Consider the following 22,878-nt stretch of genomic DNA (forward strand, 5'->3'; position numbering starts at 1 on the left):
CCAACTTTGTGGCAAATAACACATATTGAGTTTGAGATTGAGAACTTTATTGTCATTGTGCAATGTACACTTACAGAGACAATGAAATGAAGTTAGTCTTTGACCAGAAATGCAAATAGCAATAAATATGTTAAAATAAGTTAAATAAAAGTATTTACAGTAGAAATAAGTTGCAAGATTATGCAGTAGCAGTAGCAGTTATGTAATGGTTATGCAGAAAATTGCAGTAGTACTAATAGTCTTTGTGCAAACAGAGCAGGTTTTTAATAGTCAGATGTCCACATACTTTTGGCCATATAATGTTTCTTAAAATGCCATATTTTCATAGTATACATTTTTTGGAAATCCTATCTTTAACATACATGTTAAACTTTGTGAAATATTCTGTATTCCTTGTATAGTGTGTTATGTACAAGCAGCATGGCGTCCATTAGAGGGCGCTCTGAGCACCTGAGCTGTTCTTCAGCCACAGTCTCAGTGTCGCAGAAGAAGCAGCTCAGCTCACCCAGGCAGGCTGCAGTAAACAGAGACGGCATGAGACTTTCCTCTGCTTCAGATCATGGAAATCTTCGGGAGCACGTTTGATGATTCGGTATTTGAGGAATCGCGAAAGAGGGATTTATCCACAGATCTTCCCGCATATACACCTAAAACCTGCGATCCAGAGGTGAGCAGCTGCATCACATAGCAGCAGATATGACTGAAATAAGTCAAAACAGCAGCATTGAAACAGTCTTCTTCTCAACACAAATGGGTTAAATCCGCCGTTTGCCTCTCTGGGGGAACTGATGATTATTCCTTTAATATTTGTAGGCAGTGATGACTACTCCTTTAATATTTGGGGCAGTTATGACTATTCCTTTAATATTTGGGGCAGTTATGACTATTCCTTTAATATTTGGGGCAGTGATGACTACTCCTTTAATATTTGGGGCAGTTATGACTATTCCTTTAATATTTGGGGCAGTTATGACTATTCCTTTAATATTTGGGGCAGTGATGACTATTCCTTTAATATTTGGGACAGTGATGATTATTCCTTTAATATTTGGGGCAGTGATGACTATTCCTTTAATATTTGGGGCAGTGATGACTATTCCTTTAATATTTGGGACAGTGATGACTATTCCTTTAATATTTGGGGGCAGTGATGACTATTCCTTTAATATTTGGGGCAGTGATGACTATTCCTTTAATATTTGTATGCAGTGATGACTACTCCTTTAATATTTGGGGGCAGTGATGACTATTCCTTTAATATTTGTATGCAGTGATGACTATTCCTTTAATATTTGGGACAGTGATGACTATTCCTTTAATATTTGGGGCAGTTATGACTATTCCTTTAATATTTGGGGCAGTGATGATTATTCCTTTAATATTTGGGGCAGTGATGACTATTCCTTTAATATTTGGGGGCAGTTATGACTACTCCTTTAATATTTGGGGCAGTGATGACTATTCCTTTAATATTTGGGACAGTGATGATTATTCCTTTAATATTTGGGGCACTGATGACTATTCCTTTAATATTTGGGACAGTGATGACTATTCCTTTAATATTTGGGGCAGTTATGACTACTCCTTTAATATTTGGGGCAGTGATGACTATTCCTTTAATATTTGGGGCAGTGATGACTACTCCTTTAATATTTGTATGCAGTGATGACTACTCCTTTAATATTTGGGACAGTGATGACTATTCCTTTAATATTTGGGGCAGTTATGACTACTCCTTTAATATTTGGGGCAGTGATGACTATTCCTTTAATATTTCGGGACAGTGATGATTATTCCTTTAATATTTGGGGCAGTGATGACTATTCCTTTAATATTTGGGGGCAGTGATGACTATTCCTTTAATATTTGGGACAGTGATGACTATTCCTTTAATATTTGGGGCAGTTATGACTATTCCTTTAATATTTGGGGCAGTTATGACTATTCCTTTAATATTTGGGGCAGTGATGATTATTCCTTTAATATTTGGGGCAGTGATGACTATTCCTTTAATATTTGGGGCAGTGATGACTATTCCTTTAATATTTGGGGCAGTGATGATTATTCCTTTAATATTTGGGGCAGTGATGACTACTCCTTTAATATTTGGGGGCAGTTATGACTACTCCTTTAATATTTGGGGCAGTGATGACTATTCCTTTAATATTTGGGACAGTGATGATTATTCCTTTAATATTTGGGGCAGTGATGACTATTCCTTTAATATTTGGGGCAGTGATGACTATTCCTTTAATATTTGGGGCAGTGATGATTATTCCTTTAATATTTGGGGCAGTGATGATTATTCCTTTAATATTTGGGGCAGTGATGACTATTCCTTTAATATTTGGGGGCAGTTATGACTACTCCTTTAATATTTGGGGCAGTGATGACTATTCCTTTAATATTTGGGACAGTGATGATTATTCCTTTAATATTTGGGGCAGTGATGACTATTCCTTTAATATTTGGGACAGTGATGACTATTCCTTTAATATTTGGGGCAGTTATGACTACTCCTTTAATATTTGGGGCAGTGATGACTATTCCTTTAATATTTGGGGCAGTGATGATTATTCCTTTAATATTTGGGGCAGTGATGATTATTCCTTTAATATTTGGGACAGTTATGACTACTCCTTTAATATTTGGGGCAGTGATGACTATTCCTTTAATATTTGTATGCAGTGATGACTACTCCTTTAATATTTGGGACAGTGATGACTATTCCTTTAATATTTGGGGCAGTTATGACTACTCCTTTAATATTTGGGGCAGTGATGATTATTCCTTTAATATTTCGGGACAGTGATGATTATTCCTTTAATATTTGGGGGCAGTGATGACTATTCCTTTAATATTTGGGACAGTGATGACTATTCCTTTAATATTTGGGGCAGTTATGACTATTCCTTTAATATTTGGGGCAGTTATGACTATTCCTTTAATATTTGGGGCAGTGATGATTATTCCTTTAATATTTGGGGCAGTGATGACTATTCCTTTAATATTTGGGGCAGTGATGACTATTCCTTTAATATTTGGGGCAGTGATGATTATTCCTTTAATATTTGGGGCAGTGATGACTACTCCTTTAATATTTGGGGGCAGTTATGACTACTCCTTTAATATTTGGGGCAGTGATGACTATTCCTTTAATATTTGGGACAGTGATGATTATTCCTTTAATATTTGGGGCAGTGATGACTATTCCTTTAATATTTGGGGCAGTGATGACTACTCCTTTAATATTTGGGGGCAGTTATGCCTACTCCTTTAATATTTGGGGCAGTGATGACTATTCCTTTAATATTTGGGACAGTGATGATTATTCCTTTAATATTTGGGGCAGTGATGATTATTCCTTTAATATTTGGGGCAGTGATGACTATTCCTTTAATATTTGGGACAGTGATGACTATTCCTTTAATATTTGGGGCAGTGATGATTATTCCTTTAATATTTGGGGCAGTGATGATTATTCCTTTAATATTTGGGGCAGTGATGACTATTCCTTTAATATTTGGGGCAGTGATGACTATTCCTTTAATATTTGGGGCAGTGATGACTATTCCTTTAATATTTGTAGGCAGTGATGACTATTCCTTTAATATTTGTAGGCAGTGATGACTATTCCTTTAATATTTGGGGCAGTTATGACTATTCCTTTAATATTTGGGGCAGTGATGACTATTCCTTTAATATTTGGGGCAGTGATGATTATTCCTTTAATATTTGTAGGCAGTGATGACTATTCCTTTAATATTTGTAGGCAGTGATGACTATTCCTTTAATATTTGGGACAGTGATGACTATTCCTTTAATATTTGTAGGCAGTGATGACTATTCCTTTAATATTTGGGACAGTGATGACTATTCCTTTAATATTTGGGGCAGTTATGACTATTCCTTTAATATTTGGGGCAGTGATGATTATTCCTTTAATATTTGTATGCAGTGATGACTGTTCCTTTAATATTTGGGGCAGTGATGATTATTCCTTTAATATTTGGGGCAGTGATGACTATTCCTTTAATATTTGGGGCAGTGATGATTATTCCTTTAATATTTGGGGCAGTGATGACTATTCCTTTAATATTTGGGGCAGTGATGATTATTCCTTTAATATTTGTATGCAGTGATGACTATTCCTTTAATATTTGGGGCAGTGATGACTATTCCTTTAATATTCGTATGCAGTGATGACTATTCCTTTAATATTTGGGGCAGTGATGACTATTCCTTTAATATTTGGGACAGTGATGATTATTCCTTTAATATTTGTATTCAGTGATGACTATTCCTTTAATATTTGGGGCAGTGATGATTATTCCTTTAATATTTGGGGCAGTGATGATTATTCCTTTAATATTTGGGGCAGTGATGACTATTCCTTTAATATTTGGGGCAGTGATGATTATTCCTTTAATATTTGGGGCAGTGATGACTATTCCTTTAATATTTGGGGCAGTGATGACTATTCCTTTAATATTTGGGGCAGTGATGATTATTCCTTTAATATTTGTATTCAGTGATGACTATTCCTTTAATATTTGGGGCAGTGATGATTACTCCTTTAATATTTGGGGCAGTGATGACTATTCCTTTAATATTTGGGGCAGTGATGACTATTCCTTTAATATTTGTATGCAGTGATGACTATTCCTTTAATATTTGGGACAGTGATGACTATTCCTTTAATATTTGGGGCAGTGATGACTATTCCTTTAATATTTGGGGCAGTGATGACTATTCCTTTAATATTTGTATGCAGTGATGACTATTCCTTTAATATTTGGGGACAGTGATGATTATTCCTTGAATATTTAAGGACTGTGATGACTATTCCCTTAATATTTGGGAACAGTAATGATTATCAGTTATTGTTTCTATAGCAACATCTCATTCAGGACTTATATAGGACTTCTATGAAGAAAAACATACAGTATGGTGATGTTTACTGTGAGGAGACTTTTATTTAACATTTTTGGAAGGAATCAGTTAGAGGTCAAGTTGTAATTATAAGTTCGTGTATTCTGTCTCAATTGTAAGTTACATTCAATAAAAGCCAATTAGTATACATATATACACGTGTGTGCGTGTGTGTCATTTACTGACACCATAAGGAATGTTTATAAACACCATGTTTATTGTCAATACTAGAATAAAGTCTTGTGCATTATTACTTCCTGTGTTTTGGCTCTAGTGGTTTTGTCACTATGAAAAATTCGAAGACGAGCTAGATGAACAGAAAACTCTGAAGTTCCGGGCGGATCTGAAATACAGGAAAAAACAATATCAGGTGAGTCACTGATATGCAAATTACAAAAGGTGTTATATTGTGTGAGTTTTGTCCCAGTTTACACAGTGTGGTTTCTGGTTGAATATTTACAGGAAGCTCTAAAGGACTACACAGCATGCCTTCCTCTGGTGCCTAATAACAATCTGTCAATGAAAAGAGATGTGTTGGAGGGAATAGCCCGGTGCTGCAGTCATCTGGGAAAGAGCAGACAGGCCCTAGAGATCTGTGAGAAACTGGTAGGCTACAATATATTCTGCGTGAATGATACAGTGATATTTTATAGGTACTGTGAAAAATTTAGCATAACGCCATCAACAAAAATCATCAAGTTATTATTTCCAATAACAGCATGTCCTGAAGTGTTTTATTCCTCTGATACCACAGCTATCTTCCAGCGATTACATTTTTTTAAAATTAATTGAAGAACGACATGTACTTTTTATCCATTTACAGTTACTAATATTGTGGAACACACATGAAAGAACTTCTTCATATCACTTACATTATAAAAAAGTCATTCCCTCACCAGCTTGGGATGTCACATGACCCCTTGTCATGTGACGGAGAAAGTGGAAAGTGCAACATCCTCTGTTGTGACTGTCCTGTGGCGGAAAACTTACTGCCTGTTACAAAACGCTGACACTAGAGACTCCTTTAATAAATGTTAAATTAATGTGTCCTTACAGAAAGTTTTGTCATATCAATGATTATATGTTTTTGTTGGTTAAAAAAAAAAACAGCACATCTTTTTACCTGTTTATTATTAACCTGCTATTCAGGTCCCTTAATATGGAAATGATAACGTATTAGTGGGGGGAAAAAAAGAGTGCATTAACATAAACCTGTGATTTGCCTTGTAGCTCGCACTAGTGTCAGAGCTGCTGTTATACTGTAGGAAATGAATCAACATCTTCTGACCAATTAGAATCAAGAATGCAATTTTGCTGTGGTATATTTCTGTTAGTTTGTTGTTTAATGACTTACCTTTGTCTTTCGTTCATTTTCAAGTAGCTGATTTTTCTAAACAAGGTTTTAATTAATTAATTTTTATTTTATTGTATTTTTTATGGTGCATTGTACCCTTTATGATTTGGTAGCCAACTTCAGAAAAATGACCATTCGAACATTCACACTAAAATAGCCTGCTATTGATTCTGTATTTTGGTTCGGCAGAGGAAGGAGGCGACCAACACGTGCCACCTGACCTGCGTCCTACAGCTGGAACAGAGCATCCACGAGGGCTGTGGAGACGTGACGAGCGGCATCTCTAGTCTGAAACAGCTTTGCTCTGTGCATCCTTTCAACCCTTGGCACTGGCTGAACCTGGCCACGAGCTACCAAAGCCTGCTGGAGTCATCCACCTCCCTCGAGGATCTGAAAGACACGCCTCAGACACCTCAGGCCTTCATTCAGCAGCAGCAGGAGAAGAAGGAGGTGCGGCTGAAGGCGTGCATGTGTTTTATTAGAACAAGGTCAGTTTGTTAGCTTACATAATAGTGATGTGTCGTTCATAAACGAGTCAAAACGTTTAGGGGTACGTTTAAGAGTACATAATATCCATTTGCTGAAAGTGTTCTGTATTCATGATTATCTAATGCTGTTAAAAAGAGACACAGTGCAACATTTGAATCATATCGACGTCTTATCAACATAATCATTAACATAATATTATTTAATATTATAATATTAACATAATATTAATGCAGGAATACTTACTGTATTTGAGAAAATACCTTCCTGTTTTTTTCACATTTATTTAAATAGATTCTATAACATACCCAATGCAAATCATGCCCATCTGTTAATCAAAAGGTAGCACATTCTAAGATAGATAGATAGATAGATAGACAAACAACTTTTAGCTGTTTTTTAAAAAAATGGCAAGGAATCATTTAAAAGCCAAATGAGTCAGCTCTTACTGGTGTACTGAGTCGATTGTTCTGATTCACCGTAAAGAACCGGAATTCCCATCACTACTATTTAATAACCCTGAAACGTGAAATTGGTGTATGTGATCAATTGCATATAATATTGACGCTACTACCTTTGCCTTTTAAGGCTGCTGATTGAAATACTGAAGATTCAGCAGTTCTCATTTGTCCTGGAAAGGAGCAAGAAAACCCTTCAGGCCATTGAGGCATCTCTGCACAAGATGCAGCTCAAAGAGGAAACACTCCGACTCATTTCTGAGGTGAGACGGTGACTTGTACACTGAGTAATAACTAGAGTACATTTGGAATATATGTTCATAATTGGTGACAGCATTGCATGTGTCCTTCTCTGCAAAGAAAAAATGTGCAGTTCTCCACCTCAGCAAGGAATGCATGAAAATTAAAAACGAACAAAGCAGTCATACTATTGAACAGCTGTGTTTGTTTGTAGATCACTAGTATTCATTTCCATAGTTAAATTTACCTAGCTAAAACAACATAGTCTTGGTTCAACACTGCCAGGTTCTGGAACCCCTTATATTCGATCACTTTTTGTTTAATTGGACCTTCTGAAGTGTCTTGGAAGTTTAGGACTTGAATTACTGCCCAGAAAGATGTACTATATGGCCAAATGTTTATGAACACCTGACCATCTCACCCATACATGGACCTTCCTCAAACGGTTGCCACAAAGTTTGAAGCACACAGTTGTATAGAACGTCTTTGTATGCTGTAGCATTAACATTTCCCTTCACTGGAACTAAGAGGCCTAAACCTGTTCCAGCATAACATTGCCCCTGTGTACAAAGTGAGCTCCATGAAGACATGGTTTTCCAAGGTTGGGTGTGGAAGAACTCGAGTGGCCTGCACAGAGACCTGACCTCAACCCCACTGAACACCTTTGGGATGAACTTGAACTCCGACTGTACCTGACATCAGTGCCTGACCTCACTAATGCTCTTGTCGCTGAATGGACAAAAATCTCCACAGCCGCATTCCAAAATCTAGTGGAAAGCCTTCCCAGAAGAATGGAGGTTATTATAACAGCAAAGTGGGAACTAAATCCAGAATGGGATGTTCAACAAGCAGGGTGTGATGATTTAGTGTAGGTATGGCCATACCTATAGTGTAGGTGTGGACAAAATACAATTTCAAAGTGCAATACAATTTCATGATAATATCATAAGCAGTGATTAAATGCAGTCTAATTTAATATGACACATGTATATGAGTATGAATAAGTGGTCGTGGATTACAGGCTATCAAAGTAACAATAAATACATGCAGTATTTTCTAGTTGAATTACGCTATTTTTAACATTAAGCTTCAATTTTGGTGTGTAAACCTCAGTTTTGAGTTTGAACACAGTGTGTTTAAAAGGCTGCTCTAATGTCGTAAATGCAGGTAATGGCGGAAGATCTGAACCCAGAGAAGATGCGTGAAGAGAACCAGGATGGTGAGGGTTTATCAGGTCTTACCATTAAGGACTTTGAGGGAAGGTGGTGGAACAAACTACATGCCTGCCTGCTGATGAAAGAGAATACAGTCTTATCAAGTGATAAGGAAACGGAGACGGGGACACCAAGGACACCAACATGAACACCAAGGATTTTACTATAAAAATGGATTTAAATGTTTGTGTACAGTGATGCAGGTTTTAATGATTTGGTGTTATGAAGAATGTTTTGGGATTTTACAAATAAAGATTTTAAATGTTTACTATTTACTCTGTAAATACTGTATAATTGTATGTATTGTATTCTCATATATTGACAGATAACTGAAAGCTTTAATGAATTTCCTTGCACGTAACGTGTCCAGGACTGCAATGTAAAGAGCAAAGCTAAAAGCTTTCTTGATCAGGAAAGTAAGACTCCAATAACAAGACCTTTTAATCATTGTTTATAAAGACATGGCTTCAACGGAAAAAGACGTGGCTTCTATGGAAGACAGCTGTTCTTTAGTTTTACCACAAAGTAGTTCCAGGTAAAAGCACATTAAATAATAGAGATGTATAAATAAGGATTTGTGATGGGGTGGAGTGGTTCAGAATTACCATCCCCATTGTAAATTGATTATCTATCTTCCAATAACAGCAAGTCAAGAAGTCTTGTATTCCTCTTATCCCACAGAAATTTGCCAACACTAACAACTTTTTTATTAAAGAATGACACATCATACTTTTTATCCATTTATTGTTGCATTTAATGTTGTGGAACATCAGTGAGAACATCAGTGAAGTTAGTTCTTGTTCTCCATTAAGTTATAGCAGCTATAAACAGTCGTTCCCTCACCAGCTTTTTTTTTTTTTTCTTTCTTGAAGTTAAGACCAAAAAAAAGCCTGTCATGTTACTGAGAAGCCACAATACCCACTGTCCTGCACAGGTTCCCATGTCTGAAAACTTACAGCTTTACTTCTAACTATTACAAAGTGCTGACACTAGAGACTCCTTCCAAAAAAGTTCAATAATCTCCTCACAGAAAACTTTACAACATCAATAATTACACACACACACACACACACACACACACACACACACACACACACACACACACATATATATATATATATATATATATATATATATATATATATATATATATATATATGTCTTTGAGTAAGTCTTTGAGTAAGCTGTTACTATAGAAACAATAATGCATTAGAATGAGAGCATTAATATAAACTTGTGACTTGACCCTACCATTGCCAACAAGAAAATCCTAGCATGCAGAAAAAAAAAACAGAATCTTACCCTAGCGTATCAGTGGATAGGATGGCTTATTCCATAAATGATAAAATGTGAATTGGTTAAGCAGATTTTTAACTGCAATCTGCAGAAATGTTTGTATTTATAATCAAACAGCTGAGTGTAACATGTGCTTCCTCAAAGGCATGAAATCTGCCAACTGCATCTTTTCAAACTGCTGCCCATGCTGTATCACAGGGCAGCAAAACACACTCCAGAGGAACGTGCTTTCTGCCCTTTGCCGGACATGTGATCTCACAGACACCCACAATTGGCTAGTGTTTATGTGATTCACAGAGGAGAGAGTATGCCATCCCTCCCACCCAGAAAGCATGACCAACTATCCTCGCTTGGCTCCCAAGCAAGGATGGATGCGCCATTGTTGTGGATTTGAACTCTTGATCTCCTGATGATCTCCTGAGATCTTTTCTGTTGAGCCCAGTCAGATTCAGGTGTCTCTCAAACTGTCATGGCAAGAGGGAAAAATTGTAAATGCTACAGCTAAACTGTAGATGTCAGATAGGCTCTTCTGAAGTTCTATTACAAACACACACACCCGGAAGAGCCAGTACAAACACACACACCCATCATGATAAGCAAATTGTTTTACTGAATAGAATTTCATTTCTTTATACAGTCCAGCAGAGACTTAACTATATTAACTATAGTTAAACACTATGATGCACCAACATTTTGCATGGAGCCCTCAATTTTAAAGTGGTGTAAAAGCAACTCATTGCATGAAGTCAGTTTATTTTGCAAGGGTCAGCCCTCTTCCAAAACACATCCTGCTCCAGTAGTTTTGCCACATAATTGGCCAGAGCAACTCTCTTATGGCTTTCTAGTGCATCATTGAATGTCTTTCTCATTTTGGGCAAATCCAAGGTCTCTGGATGAAGTGCAGATACCAGATAGACATTCTGTTTCAGACCTAGCTTATCCAAAATCTCCTCAGTCCATCTCTTCACTTCTTCAGTTGACTTCTCCTCAATCAAATCAGCCTTGGCCAGCACAAGATAGCAAGATTTTCCTTGCGACAAAAAGTGCTTCAATAGTTGGATGTACCCCAGATTGATCCTCAGGGGTGAGACCAGGATGTAGACATCACATGGAGGTATTGGAGGTATTGGAGGAACTTGGTGCAGTGTGGAGCCAGAAGATGCAGTCTTAAAATCTTCCACGCTTCCCAAGCCAGGGAGGTCCCACAGAAGAACATTGTGGTATTCTGAGTATGGATGTATCACAGGCTTCTTTGTGGTTTCAAAGACCCCAATGGGGGAAGCTCCCTTGTCCCCATTCTTCAGACCCAGGAGGGTGTTGAAGAGGCTGGAGCTGCCACAACCCGTCTCCCCTATTACACCCACATCCAGACGAAAGTACTCAAGGGCGTTGCAAATGGAGAGCAGTTTGGACGGTTGGTCAGTGAGATCCTGGGATTGAAAGACCACAGAGATTCTGCCTAGGTCTTCCTTGCTTATCTTGCTGTTTTTAAAAGCAGAGCTTACCAGGGATCTGTCGGGTAAATGTATTGAAAATGCATGCATAAAATTAGAGATGTGGGACACAGACATTCAGCGATATCCCAGAAAATATGACTTCGCTAAAATCATTTTAAGTTTTAGATTGACTACTTACCCTCTGCCATAACTCTCTCTTTTCGGGCCTTTAAGTTCTCTTGTGAGATCCACCAAAAACTGACTGAAAGCCTTCTTGCGCAATTCAGGTATAGCTTTCACTAGAACTCCTGCAACTTCTTCAGGGTCCCAGAGCTTAATACCTTGGTGTTGAGGAAGAGGACCGTGGGAAGTCTGTTGCTTCTCTGCATTCTCTGCTGATTCAAATTCTGCCTTGTGTTTCTTCTGAAACTCCAAAGTGCGAGCTCTCATTCGTTCCCATGCACAGGTCTTACAGGGTCCAGCCAGATTTTCACGGACAAGATCCATTTCTTGCTCGGCTTTAACCAGATACAAGGGCTTATTCTTTTCACATTGCTCCATGGTGAGCTTCATATGGTCTTCCTGGTGCAACTCTGTCGTGAGGACCACCAATACATCATAGCTGTCCTGAGCAAGATCAGAACTTTCCTGTACTGTCAAAATGCGGACATTGGGGATTTGAGGGTGGAAAAGCACTGGAGTAGAGTCAGGACCGTCTTCTGCAAAGTCATCTATAAATCTCACAACTGATTTTCTCACAACAGAGACCTTAGCAGATAGGTTAATACTTGATCCATCATCTTCCTCACCTTCATCCCCTTGCTCATCACTGTCTTCATCGGTTTCCTCCTCTTCTTCTTCTTCTTCTTCTTCTTCTGTGTCCTGTTCATCTTTCAATCCACAGACAGCAGAAGCGAGCCTTGCATTTGCTGATGTAGTTCCTCCAGTGACAGCTATATCTAATGGGAAATGTTCATAAAGTTCCAGCGCTGCCACAAGCCTGTTCTTAAATCCACTTGACAGCCAAGAAAATCTCCATGGAGCCAACACACATTTTTCCTGATCTTCTGGAAGTTTCCTTTCCATTCTTTTGAAAAACTCTGTCAAAAGGTCACAACTGGAACCTCTATAACTAGTGTCTGCCACAAATATCTATCAATCTTGTGTTTACCAAAGCAGAAAAATGCTGTGTAGAGTTTTCAGCACTCACTGAAGCAGCTAAGATGTATATCACCTTCACACAGGAGCAGCAAAATTTGTCTGTATCATAATGCAGCTGAGTCAAAGTACGACATAAGATACCGCACTTAGTCAATACGTTTTTTGGCACTAATTCAATGCAAACTGTTTTCAGGGCGTTTAAAGTTTACATGGTGTAGATAATTACTCTCAGCAAACAAAAGTAAGACAAGGAACAGTTTTTTGACATGATACCCAAACAACTTAGCTTAACCTCTGCTGGTGGTTCTTACTTTTTCAGTGACTTATGTGAGAATAACTTTAGAAAGTGCAGTATACAGAGTAAGCCAAAGAGTATATTTGGCTTTTCTGAATATTATACAACAAAATTACAACATAAGGGCCAGAATGTTCTTTTCAGGTGACATCACAAGGACTATGTCGCTAACTCTGTGTCACTCTATGGCGGAATACCTGTTGAATTGTACACAGAGAACCACATAGACAAACACAAACCAGTTTTCAGTTGCAGTCAAGCAGAAACCCTCCCAGCTTACCATTTAGTACAAACACAGACCAGTATGATTAACAGCCACTTACAAAACAACAGAGAACATAGAAGTAAAGACTGAGATCTCCAGCAGATGTCAGAATTGCTGTACTGTGGAATCTCATGTAATTGGTTTGATGCTTTATTTTTTTCTGTTAACTGGACATGTAAAATGGTAGTAGTTGCATTTTATGTGTGTTTTGTCCCAGAAATCTCCAACTGAATGAAAAATGTTAGAGCTATCAAGCTATTTTTCATGTACATGATATTTCAATATGACTTGTTTGACAGTGAATCAATTTAGTTCAGGTTTGTATCAATATGAAAAGAAGTGATTATAGTGCTTATACACGTACATTTATACTTATTATTCTACTATATCTATCATCATTCTATCATCTTAGACATACAGCCTGTCAAAACAAAACTTCATTCATTCATTTATTTCTAGCAGGGTTGACTACTGTAATGGTCTCCTGACCAGACTTCCCAAAAAGACAAGAAACTTCAGCTGATACAAAACACAGCTCTCGCGTTCTCACTAGAGAAGGGAACGCATCTTCCTAATTCTTAAATCCCTACATTGACTTGCTCTGTGGTACAGATTTGACTTCAGTGTACTCCTACTTGTCTATAAAACACCACACAGATTAGGAACATAGATGTTGGATATGCTTAAGCAATCTGAGCCTATCAGGAGTCTTGGGTCTTTAGAACTAGTCATTTTGGTAAACACTAAAAACAAAGAAGCGTATTTTAGCTTTTACGCTGCTCTAAGATAGTCATAGAGTCTCAGACGTGCCTCAACATTAGATATTTTTAAATTGAGACTGAATACTTTCCTGTTCAATTGTCTTTCCTTTTTTCTTTTTCTCTCTCTCTTTTTTTTTTTTTTGGAAAGCACCTTGATTTGCTTGGGTATGAAATGTGCTACATAAATAATTTTGCCTTAAAGCAATAAAACAAAACAAAAAAAAAAAAAGAAACCGCTCTTAAAGCAGTAAAAGTTATCTTGTAGTATTTCATTGCTCAATATAGCTCTAAAAAAGTAGAAACGTTATCTATACATGAGTGGTCTTTAAGTGAGAAACCAATCAGATACCTCTCTATTAAACTCTACAGTGAAACTATGTTAGATACAGATACCACTCATCAGGAGAAAAAAGAATCACAACCTGCAGTAGAATCCTGTAGGTGGTTCTTTTAATAAAAAAAACTTAAAAAAAAAAAAAAAAAAAGTTGTTCTTTAGAACTATACTAATTTAGTCAATATTAACAGTTGGTTGTTGAGAGATGACTTGTTTGTGTCAAGTTGTGTCTCAGTTGTACATTTTATTTTCTTTGATAAGTCATTTCTTATAAGGGATTAAATAAAAATTGGTGGTGAACTCAGACTTGGATGCAACTGCATTATAATATTTTTAAAAAGCACTCTATTATATAAGACACTATTAGATTATGAATGAGTAATGAATACAAATTATAATGCCAGCAATCCACGTCACCACATGAAATGAAATCAGCTTTTTTTACCGCAGACTTAATCTTAATAAATAGTTGAATAAATGAGGCATTGACTGTAAATACTATTTGCCAAGCTAAAAATACGTTTTGCCTCACCCTTTTGACCAGATGATAATGCAAATTAAGACATGCCCTCTAGTTCTTTTTGTCTTCCTAACTTGGCTTTTAATTGATATGACTTAAGATATGAATATGACTCACTACTGACAAACCCAAAACTCAGTAAAATAGATAGAGAAGGAAGAATGTTTGGTAAATTTGATCATTTCAGACTGGTAGAAGATAATATGGCAGTGCTACCATTCTGACTGTAATTTAATCCCAGTGATAAACACAGAAAGTCACTTTGATGTTATGAGAACAAATGTTCAGGAGTCAGCACAGGTGGAGCAGGTTCAGTCTCGGGATGAGAAACACGTCCCTTCATGTTCAACAGTCTTATGTCATTTGTTGTTACTCTGTTCCCACATTACAGTCCCTTATTCATAAAGGTACACATTTAAGATGAATATTGAAATTGGAGAGAAATAATGTACATTTGTTTAATAATTATAAATTGGATATCACTTAACAACTATAACTGGGACACTGCTGGATCATCATAATTAGTATTAGTTCTGTAACTTACAGTTCTTAATAACTTTGTTTAAATGTATTTGTCCAGGTAACACAAGGGAACAAACCGATCTGACCGCAACCCAGATTTAGAAAAATGCTGTGAAGATTTTGAGAATAGAGGCAGAACTGGTTTGCTTACTTTTTCTCCTCCTGGTTCCCGCTGAATAACTGATGGCGTAAACAGATCAAGCCTCTCCCCATCCTGTGATCCCAGGCTTCAAGTTTTCTTTAGCAGTAAGCTGTGACACATATCATTTGATTTTTTTTGGGCCACAGTGAGAAGACCTACGGAGACACTTCAGCCATGGCAAATGGATGCATCATTGCTCTGATGGTCATTGTTGTTGTACTGAATGTCTTTGCAGCGGTAAGTCTATAAAATAATAATAAAGTGATAATAGTTATGTTTATGGTGATACAATACAATACAATATTGATGTAATTATATAATTAATGTCCCATTGTAATTTAGAATTTTCTTCTTGACCCTCTTATTTGAAGGCTCAGTGATTATACATATATTTCAGTCTCGCTATGTCGACTTTCTTTCCTGATATAAAATATGGAAAATAAGTTTATGATTTCTTCTATTCATTGAATTATATGACTGAACAACCATAGTATACATTGAAATGGTATGTGAGACTGTACAAAAAATTCCCTCACCAAAACGACAAGAAAATATCTAATTTAGGTAACTAAATAAAAACTAATTTTTTAAAAAGTTTAAATGACCTACTAAAAAGCCATTAATAACAGGCAAATTAACCAACAATACAGGACTGATGAGTGAATCGATTATTAAGTGATTATTTCCAAAGAAACAAAGATTTGTCAAGTGAAGAGACGACAATGAGGCTTGCGTTTAAATGCCACAGGTGAGTTTTACCTCAGGCAGTGAGAAAGAGACTGATGTGTGTGATGCTGATTATCAGAGTGATAACTCATTTCCCATTGTGAACTTATGTAACTACAATTTTACTTTGGTAAGTTACTTAACTTTGTTCAGTTGTATTACTGGGTGAAAATATTTATTTCCACTCTAGGCAGCAGGACTGGCGTTATTTGCATTAGCCATTTGGGTGGCCGTAGATCCATATAAACTGTACCCAATAGCTGCCATATCAGGGAAGGATGATATCTTTGCAGCAGCCTGGATAGCCATCTTCACTGGCTTTGCCTACTTCTGCACTGCCATCTTTGGCATCTACGCCACTCTGAAAAAGAAACGGTCACTCATACTGACGGTATGTTTCTGTCATGGATCTCAAAAGAACTAACTGTCTTTGTATGATGAAACTGCAAACATATCTGAAAAAACTCTGACTTACATTGTTCAACAGTACCTGATCCTCATGTTCATCATCTTCATATTCGAATGTGCGTCCTGCATCACAGCGGTCACCAACAGAGACTACGTAAGTGTACAGGAGCAGACATTCACTGTAACACATCTTACTTTAGTGTCAGTCTTAATTCTGTTAAAAATGGTTAGATGTGCTAATAAAAAGGAGAAAAACATAATTTCTCAAGAACTATGTAAATGTACAGGAGCAGACAGTCAGACTACTCAATTTCTCTGGGTGGGAACTGGCAAAAGACCAAATTGGGAGGTATTATCAGTAATATCAGTAATTACAATAATCATGACTTGATCAGATAGCATTAACAGTGTGATGGAATGCTCAGAAAAGAAGGAAAATAGTGAATAATGTCATTATAAATATAAAGAAGAGTAATAAAATGCTTCAAAAATATACCAGTTGATTTGCCATATTCATATTCTCTCTAGGCAACTACTATTTTTACAGCTAGCAAAGCTTCATGACTTTACTCTTCAAGCTAGTTAGCAAGCCAGGTAGTTAGCACTGTACCTAATTAGCTAGCTATGAAATACTATTTAGCTGTACATGTTGAAAAAATTAAAATATGTCTACATAAATAGACATCTCATATGTAGTCTCTGTCAGCTACAAATGTTTTCAGATTTAAAAAAAAAAAAAAAAAAAAAAAAAAAGGCCCATGACATTAGGGGAGCAGGATTCACAAAGGGGAAGCGGACTAGCGTACAATAAACATTATTCAAACACAGGGTCACTGTAAAATATCATTTATTCCTTATCATTATTCCTACTTCTTTTGAAGAAAATGTTAACAAAAGGTTAATGCTAATATTTTCTGTCAAGAATTTCATAAAAAAGCCTTAACAGTTATGCTGGCTTTAATCCTTTCATTCACTTTTAGCCATGTTAGCATTTTCAGCTGAACCATCCTTGTCCTTGTCTCTCTCCTTTGTAGCTAGTTGGAAATAGTAATTTGGTGAAGAGCCAGATGCTGATGTACTACGCAGACAAAAGTGACCGAGGAATGCAGATCACTAATACTTGGAACAAAGTAATGCTAGATGTAAGTACATCCTGTTCTGGAAAATTCTCTGTCTTTATTCTGTAGGGAGCCACATTCCTAATCATGTTTTGGTGAATTTCACACTAAACTCACTGTGGATTGGCTTTTCACACAACTGAGCAACATTAGCTTGGATTTTCTTCAACTCAGGCTTGACACAGCATGTTTGACCCCTCCTTTTTTCCGTTATACACACTTCAGGTTGTGTGTGAACTAGTCATGAAACGCTCAGTGTGGAAACAATGCAATAAAAGTAAAAAATGTACACATTTATAATAAACATACAAATTAAGGGTAATTGATCTTAGTGTTTTTGTGAGAGATGCAATAAATCTCTTCCACAAACGATATACTCTAAAAATGATAAATCTAAAAAACTGAAAATCTGACTTGGTTGCAAAAACACAGGTTGAGCTGGTTAAGCTGGTAGACCATCTTTGTCAGCTGTTAATTACCAGTTTCCTTATTACTTCACTAAATTGATCAGTAAATGTCTGTAAATTTAAAATCTTAAAAATAACTTGTCTATGATTTTGAATTAGTAGAGGTAATTCAGAAGCAGTTTCCTTTCTACCAGAACTTCTACCAGAACATCTGGCAATGATGGTCTACCAGTTCAACCAGCATGGCAGCTGGTCAGACAAAGGTGGATTTTTCAGCAGGGTAGATAAAACCTTTATACAGGGTGTACTGTATATTGGAGAAAAAACCTTAAGTTAAGCTTTTTGGCTTGTCATTTTGAGGAAACCCCTAAAGGTTCAATGATAACCCTACATCAGAGGATTTCTCCATCACAAATAGTTCCAAATAGGACCACCTTAGGAAGCAAAGATCCCTTAACTGTCCAAGTACCACAAGTGTAAACTGGAAATATGGGGATAATTGCCAATCATGGGTGTTTCTGATCATGTGGAAGGGGACGAATAGCACTTTCGTCTGAGTGTGACTTAGCATGCACGGCAGTTTGAAAAGATGCGGAATGGCTGGCTTCATGTGTCTCTTGGAGGAAGTTGGGTTGGTATCTGTTGGGTAGGAATTGGCTAAGACTAAATTAGAGAGAAAATTGGGGAATATAAAAAATGGATGCTGATCCAGGATCTTGTTCAGTAATGCTACTTACAGGCTCTCTTTGTTCTCTCCAGTGCATAAAAAGGAACCATAATTTCTTCCGCAGTTTGATAGTAGTTCCGGCTACAAGGCAAATCACAGGTTTATATTAATGCAATCATTCTAATAAGTTATCGTTTCTATACTTACGCAGGGACTTGTGTGGTAGATGCTCCACACTACAAATCTGCTCCAGGGATTTTTTTAAAAGTGTGTAATCGTTGATTTCTATGAGGAGATGTTTTTAATAATCATTTTTGGAAGGAGTCTCCAGTGTCAGTGCTTTGTAACTGCCAGAGGTAAAGCTGTAATTTTTTTTTTTTTTTTGCCATGGGAAAGTATTCAGGGCAGAAGGTTTTGTGGTTTCAAGACAAGCTGCATAAGCAAGTCTTATTAACTTCAAGAGAGACTGGTTAAGGAAAGGCTGTTTCTTGCTGTCATAAGTGATAACAGGACATAACTTGTTTTGCAGACATTCCACCATATTAAATGTAATCAAAATGGATAAAAATGCATGTTGTCCCTTAATAAATAAAACAGTTGTTAGCATTGGCTAATTGCTGTGCTATCAGATGAACAATCATGATGGGATGTGCTTTTCCCGCCAGGGTGGTGTGATGCTGTTATCATCCTGAAATTGATTATTTTCCTATAACAGCATGTCATAAAGTGTTTCATTCCTTACATAATTTTGACAAACACTGATCAGTCAGGTATAAACAGAAGCCATTTTTAACTATTGGTCCTCTGTATTGAGCTTACTCTGTTGGCCATACAGTTGACATCAGGATATACAGAATTTCAAATTGAAAAATCCTGCAGAGTTTGTGATTTATTGGCTGTAGATTGATGATTTAGCCTCGTGAGATCTTGAAGAGATCCATCACCCAAAACAAGTCTCTATAGCTCATACTGTTGGTTGTGAAAGAGCTAGGCTCAATTGTTCACTCACACAAAATTGTGTTTATGTTATAAAAACCAGTGGTGGAATGGCATGTCTTTACTTCATGCATCAAAAATTCAAACCTTTTCCACAACATCAGACTCAATAAAATTAGTATGACATATATGTATGTGTCTGTGCTCTTAATGCACACGTTGGATTAAAAAATAATAATAATAAAATGTACGGTAACATTTTAGACAGCATGCCATAAGCTGAGTAGTTGAAGTTCTGGACTCCAAAGCAATGGATCAACAATGTGTGGGATCGAACCTTGCTAAGCCTGCCCCTTTCTGCTCATCATTATTTCTTCCACCTCCCAAAAACCTGCTTGAATGTGGATTGGCTACACTAAAGTGCCTTAGTGTGAATGTGTGTGTACATGGTGCCCGGTGATGGACTTGCATGCCATTCAGGGTATATCCCACCTCACGCATAGTATTCCCAGGATAGACTCTGGATCCCTCTGACCCTGACTAGGATAAAGTAGTTATTGAAGATGAATGAACGAATATAGCATTTTGCATTGTGATTCGAATATATCTAGTATTAATTAAGTTCTAGACATTGGGTTTACTGAAGGAGTCATTTTAATATTCTAATACACAATCAATTCTTCCCGTGTCTAGGCTCAATGCTGTGGGACAGACAGCCCACTGGACTGGGTAGAGTACAATTCCACCTTCATGCAGATGTATGGCACCTCATACCCCTGGCCTCTCAGCTGCTGCCAACGCCAGAGCAGCTTTGATCCTGCTGACCCAACTGGCTGCAAGCTTGGCCAGAACAGTGCAATATTCAGCAAGGTGGGCAGAACCAAAATTTTACAGACCATTTCAGGTCCAGGCCTATTTGTTTACAGCAAGCAAAACCTGTCTATCCTCATGATCATTATATGCTTAATATATCCGCTATCTTAATCTATCTCTTAGAGGTTAGTAGAGACCAAAGGCAAGAGCAAGTCTTTTCCTGCTTTACACTGTATTTGAAGTGAATTTATTTGCTCCTATTCCTGCAGGGTTGTTTCACCTACATCCAGTCTATGTTAAATCGTTATACCTGGTCCGTGAGCTGGTATGGCTTTTCCGTGCAAATGTTTGTGGTGAGTGTTAGACTTTTTTTTTTTAATAAAAAAAATAATAATTTCCAATGTACAGTATTAAATGTTAATGTCCTGACGATACATTTGTTCAACAGGAATTAGCACTACCTGTCAGTGTTGGAGTTGGAGTGTAATTGTCACATTATTATTTTTACTGACTAGCTCCAAGATTAAGATACTAAAGCATATATGTAAGGTGGTCTGGGAAAACCTGTCAGATGTTGCTGTGGTGGAATTCTAACAGTGTAAAATGATGGAAAATCAAGTTTTGACCAAAAATTGGGTTTTTATGCCTAAAAAATACTCTGACACTTATACTTTAATAAAGCATAAATACATTTCATCTAAACAGAAATTTCAGTCCATCAAACCATTTAATGCTCAGAGATATAAAGAAAAATCCAAGAGCTACGTCATGTGACCTACAGGCTTCTGTAAGCACATTAAATGTTTATGTTCATGACAGCACAATCAGAAGAAGACTGAACAAGTATTGCTTTCATGGAAGGGTGGCTAGGGAGAATGTCCTTCTCTCCAAAAAGAATATGGCAGCATGATTTAGGATTGCAAAATTGCACATGAACAAAGCACAAAAGTTCTGGAACAATATTCTTTGGACTGATGAGACCAAGGTGGAGATGTTCGGTGAAAACAAAACAGCGCGTCACTATAAACACCTCCACGTACCAACTGCCAAGCATGGTGGAGGAGGGGTGATGATTCAGGCTTGTTTTTGTGGCCACAGGACCTGGGAAACTTGCAGTCGTTGAGACAATGATGAACTCCACTTTATACCAGAATATTCTTGAGACAAATGTGAGACCAAAATTGGGTCATGAAACAGGACAATGATCCCAAGCACACCAGCAAATCGGCATCTGAATGGCTAAATAATAAAATCAAGGTGTTGGAATGGCCAAGTCAAAGTCCAGACCTCAACCCCACTGAGATGCTGTGGTGGGATCTTAAGAGAGCTGTGCATAAATGAATGCCCTCAACCACCAATAAACTGAAGAAATGTTGTAAAGAAGAGTGGGCCAAAATCTTTCCCACCTGGTTTCTGAACGGTGGTTTACTTTTTGGAAAAATGACTACTTATTGAAATCTGTTTTTTTTGTTGTTGTTGTTTGGTCAGCTGAAGTTATTTGTTGGTGAGGCCCACACAATTGTTATATCAGAATTTCGCTGTGTGAAGTGTTTACCCAGGCCACCACACATGCCTTTCTCCGGCTCTTTAATAGGAAATTCGAATTGACTCATGATTTCAGGACTGACTGGAGCTTTAATGATAAGCTTCAATAACTTTTTACCTTAAGACATAGATACATACACACATTTTAAAAAGTTGCAACAAGATGTTTGCTAATGTCTTTTTTCTCTCTCTCTCCCATTCAGTTTTTCCTTCTGCTGATTGCCATTGTGTACTTCATATTCCTGGAATAACATCATTAAACAGATTTTTCAACCAACAATGCTAATGTGGCTTACAAAGGAAGTCTATCAGTGTAATAAGTACCTGCTAGATTTTGTTCATTTATAGCATTCTTGGCTTTGGAACAATGCCACATATGACCTCGCCATTTCTGCCTCCTGCTACCAAGATCTTCCTTCGAGGCAAACGTTGGTACCGAACTCTGATTGCACAACATTTACAGTTTTCTGTTTGCTTAGTGCTTGTAATGTGTTTTGTGTTTGACTGGCATGATAGCGTCTTTGTTCCTTTTGAACTGTCATGGGTTTTCATTATAGATTTCATTACATTCTTTAAAAGAACACTCCATTTCAGGGTTTTTCTCTTATGACAATTGTACATTTACAGTAATATATATTTATGCTATGTTTTAATCAGTTACATGTGTGCATATGTGGACTGTTGTAATTGTGTTAATAAAAGCAAACTACTTCAGTGTTTATTTATTCTATATGTAACAGGACTTTTACCATAATGACGGTTACACCCAGGAAACTACAACACAAATACGATACCTGATTCTACAAAGGAGTCGAATAATGAAGGTGTATAATCTTAGTCA

The 22,878-nt window shown here is 37.1% G+C and overlaps 3 protein-coding genes across 3 annotated transcripts; 2 read left to right on the plus strand and 1 right to left on the minus strand.

Moving 5' to 3' along the window:
* The first annotated feature begins 453 nt into the window (after window positions 1-453).
* On the plus strand, window positions 454-8,955 carry zgc:101716 (uncharacterized protein LOC492784 homolog). Its single transcript, XM_034298203.2, has 6 exons — window positions 454-667; window positions 5,207-5,302; window positions 5,395-5,538; window positions 6,476-6,774; window positions 7,361-7,493; window positions 8,638-8,955. The coding sequence occupies exons 1-6, from the start codon at window positions 560-562 to the stop codon at window positions 8,830-8,832; spliced, it is 975 nt and encodes a 324-aa protein (XP_034154094.2). The 5' UTR covers window positions 454-559; the 3' UTR covers window positions 8,833-8,955.
* Window positions 8,956-9,867: 912 nt separating this feature from the next.
* On the minus strand, window positions 9,868-13,984 carry zmp:0000000951 (uncharacterized). Its single transcript, XM_026924692.3, has 2 exons — window positions 11,616-13,984; window positions 9,868-11,492 (listed from the first exon to the last, which is right to left on the minus strand). Exons 1-2 carry the CDS (start codon window positions 12,500-12,502, stop codon window positions 10,727-10,729), a joined length of 1,653 nt encoding a protein of 550 aa, XP_026780493.2. The 5' UTR covers window positions 12,503-13,984; the 3' UTR covers window positions 9,868-10,726.
* A 1,520-nt stretch (window positions 13,985-15,504) lies between these two features.
* Window positions 15,505-22,751, plus strand: upk1a (uroplakin 1a). The gene is made up of 7 exons (XM_026924697.3): window positions 15,505-15,654; window positions 16,334-16,534; window positions 16,631-16,705; window positions 17,586-17,693; window positions 20,373-20,549; window positions 20,762-20,845; window positions 22,241-22,751. The coding sequence occupies exons 1-7, from the start codon at window positions 15,592-15,594 to the stop codon at window positions 22,286-22,288; spliced, it is 756 nt and encodes a 251-aa protein (XP_026780498.1). The 5' UTR covers window positions 15,505-15,591; the 3' UTR covers window positions 22,289-22,751.
* The last annotated feature ends 127 nt before the right edge of the window (window positions 22,752-22,878 follow it).

The sequence above is a fragment of the Pangasianodon hypophthalmus genome, chromosome 22, assembly GCF_027358585.1.
Source record: "Pangasianodon hypophthalmus isolate fPanHyp1 chromosome 22, fPanHyp1.pri, whole genome shotgun sequence".
NCBI classification, from domain to species: domain Eukaryota; kingdom Metazoa; phylum Chordata; class Actinopteri; order Siluriformes; family Pangasiidae; genus Pangasianodon; species Pangasianodon hypophthalmus.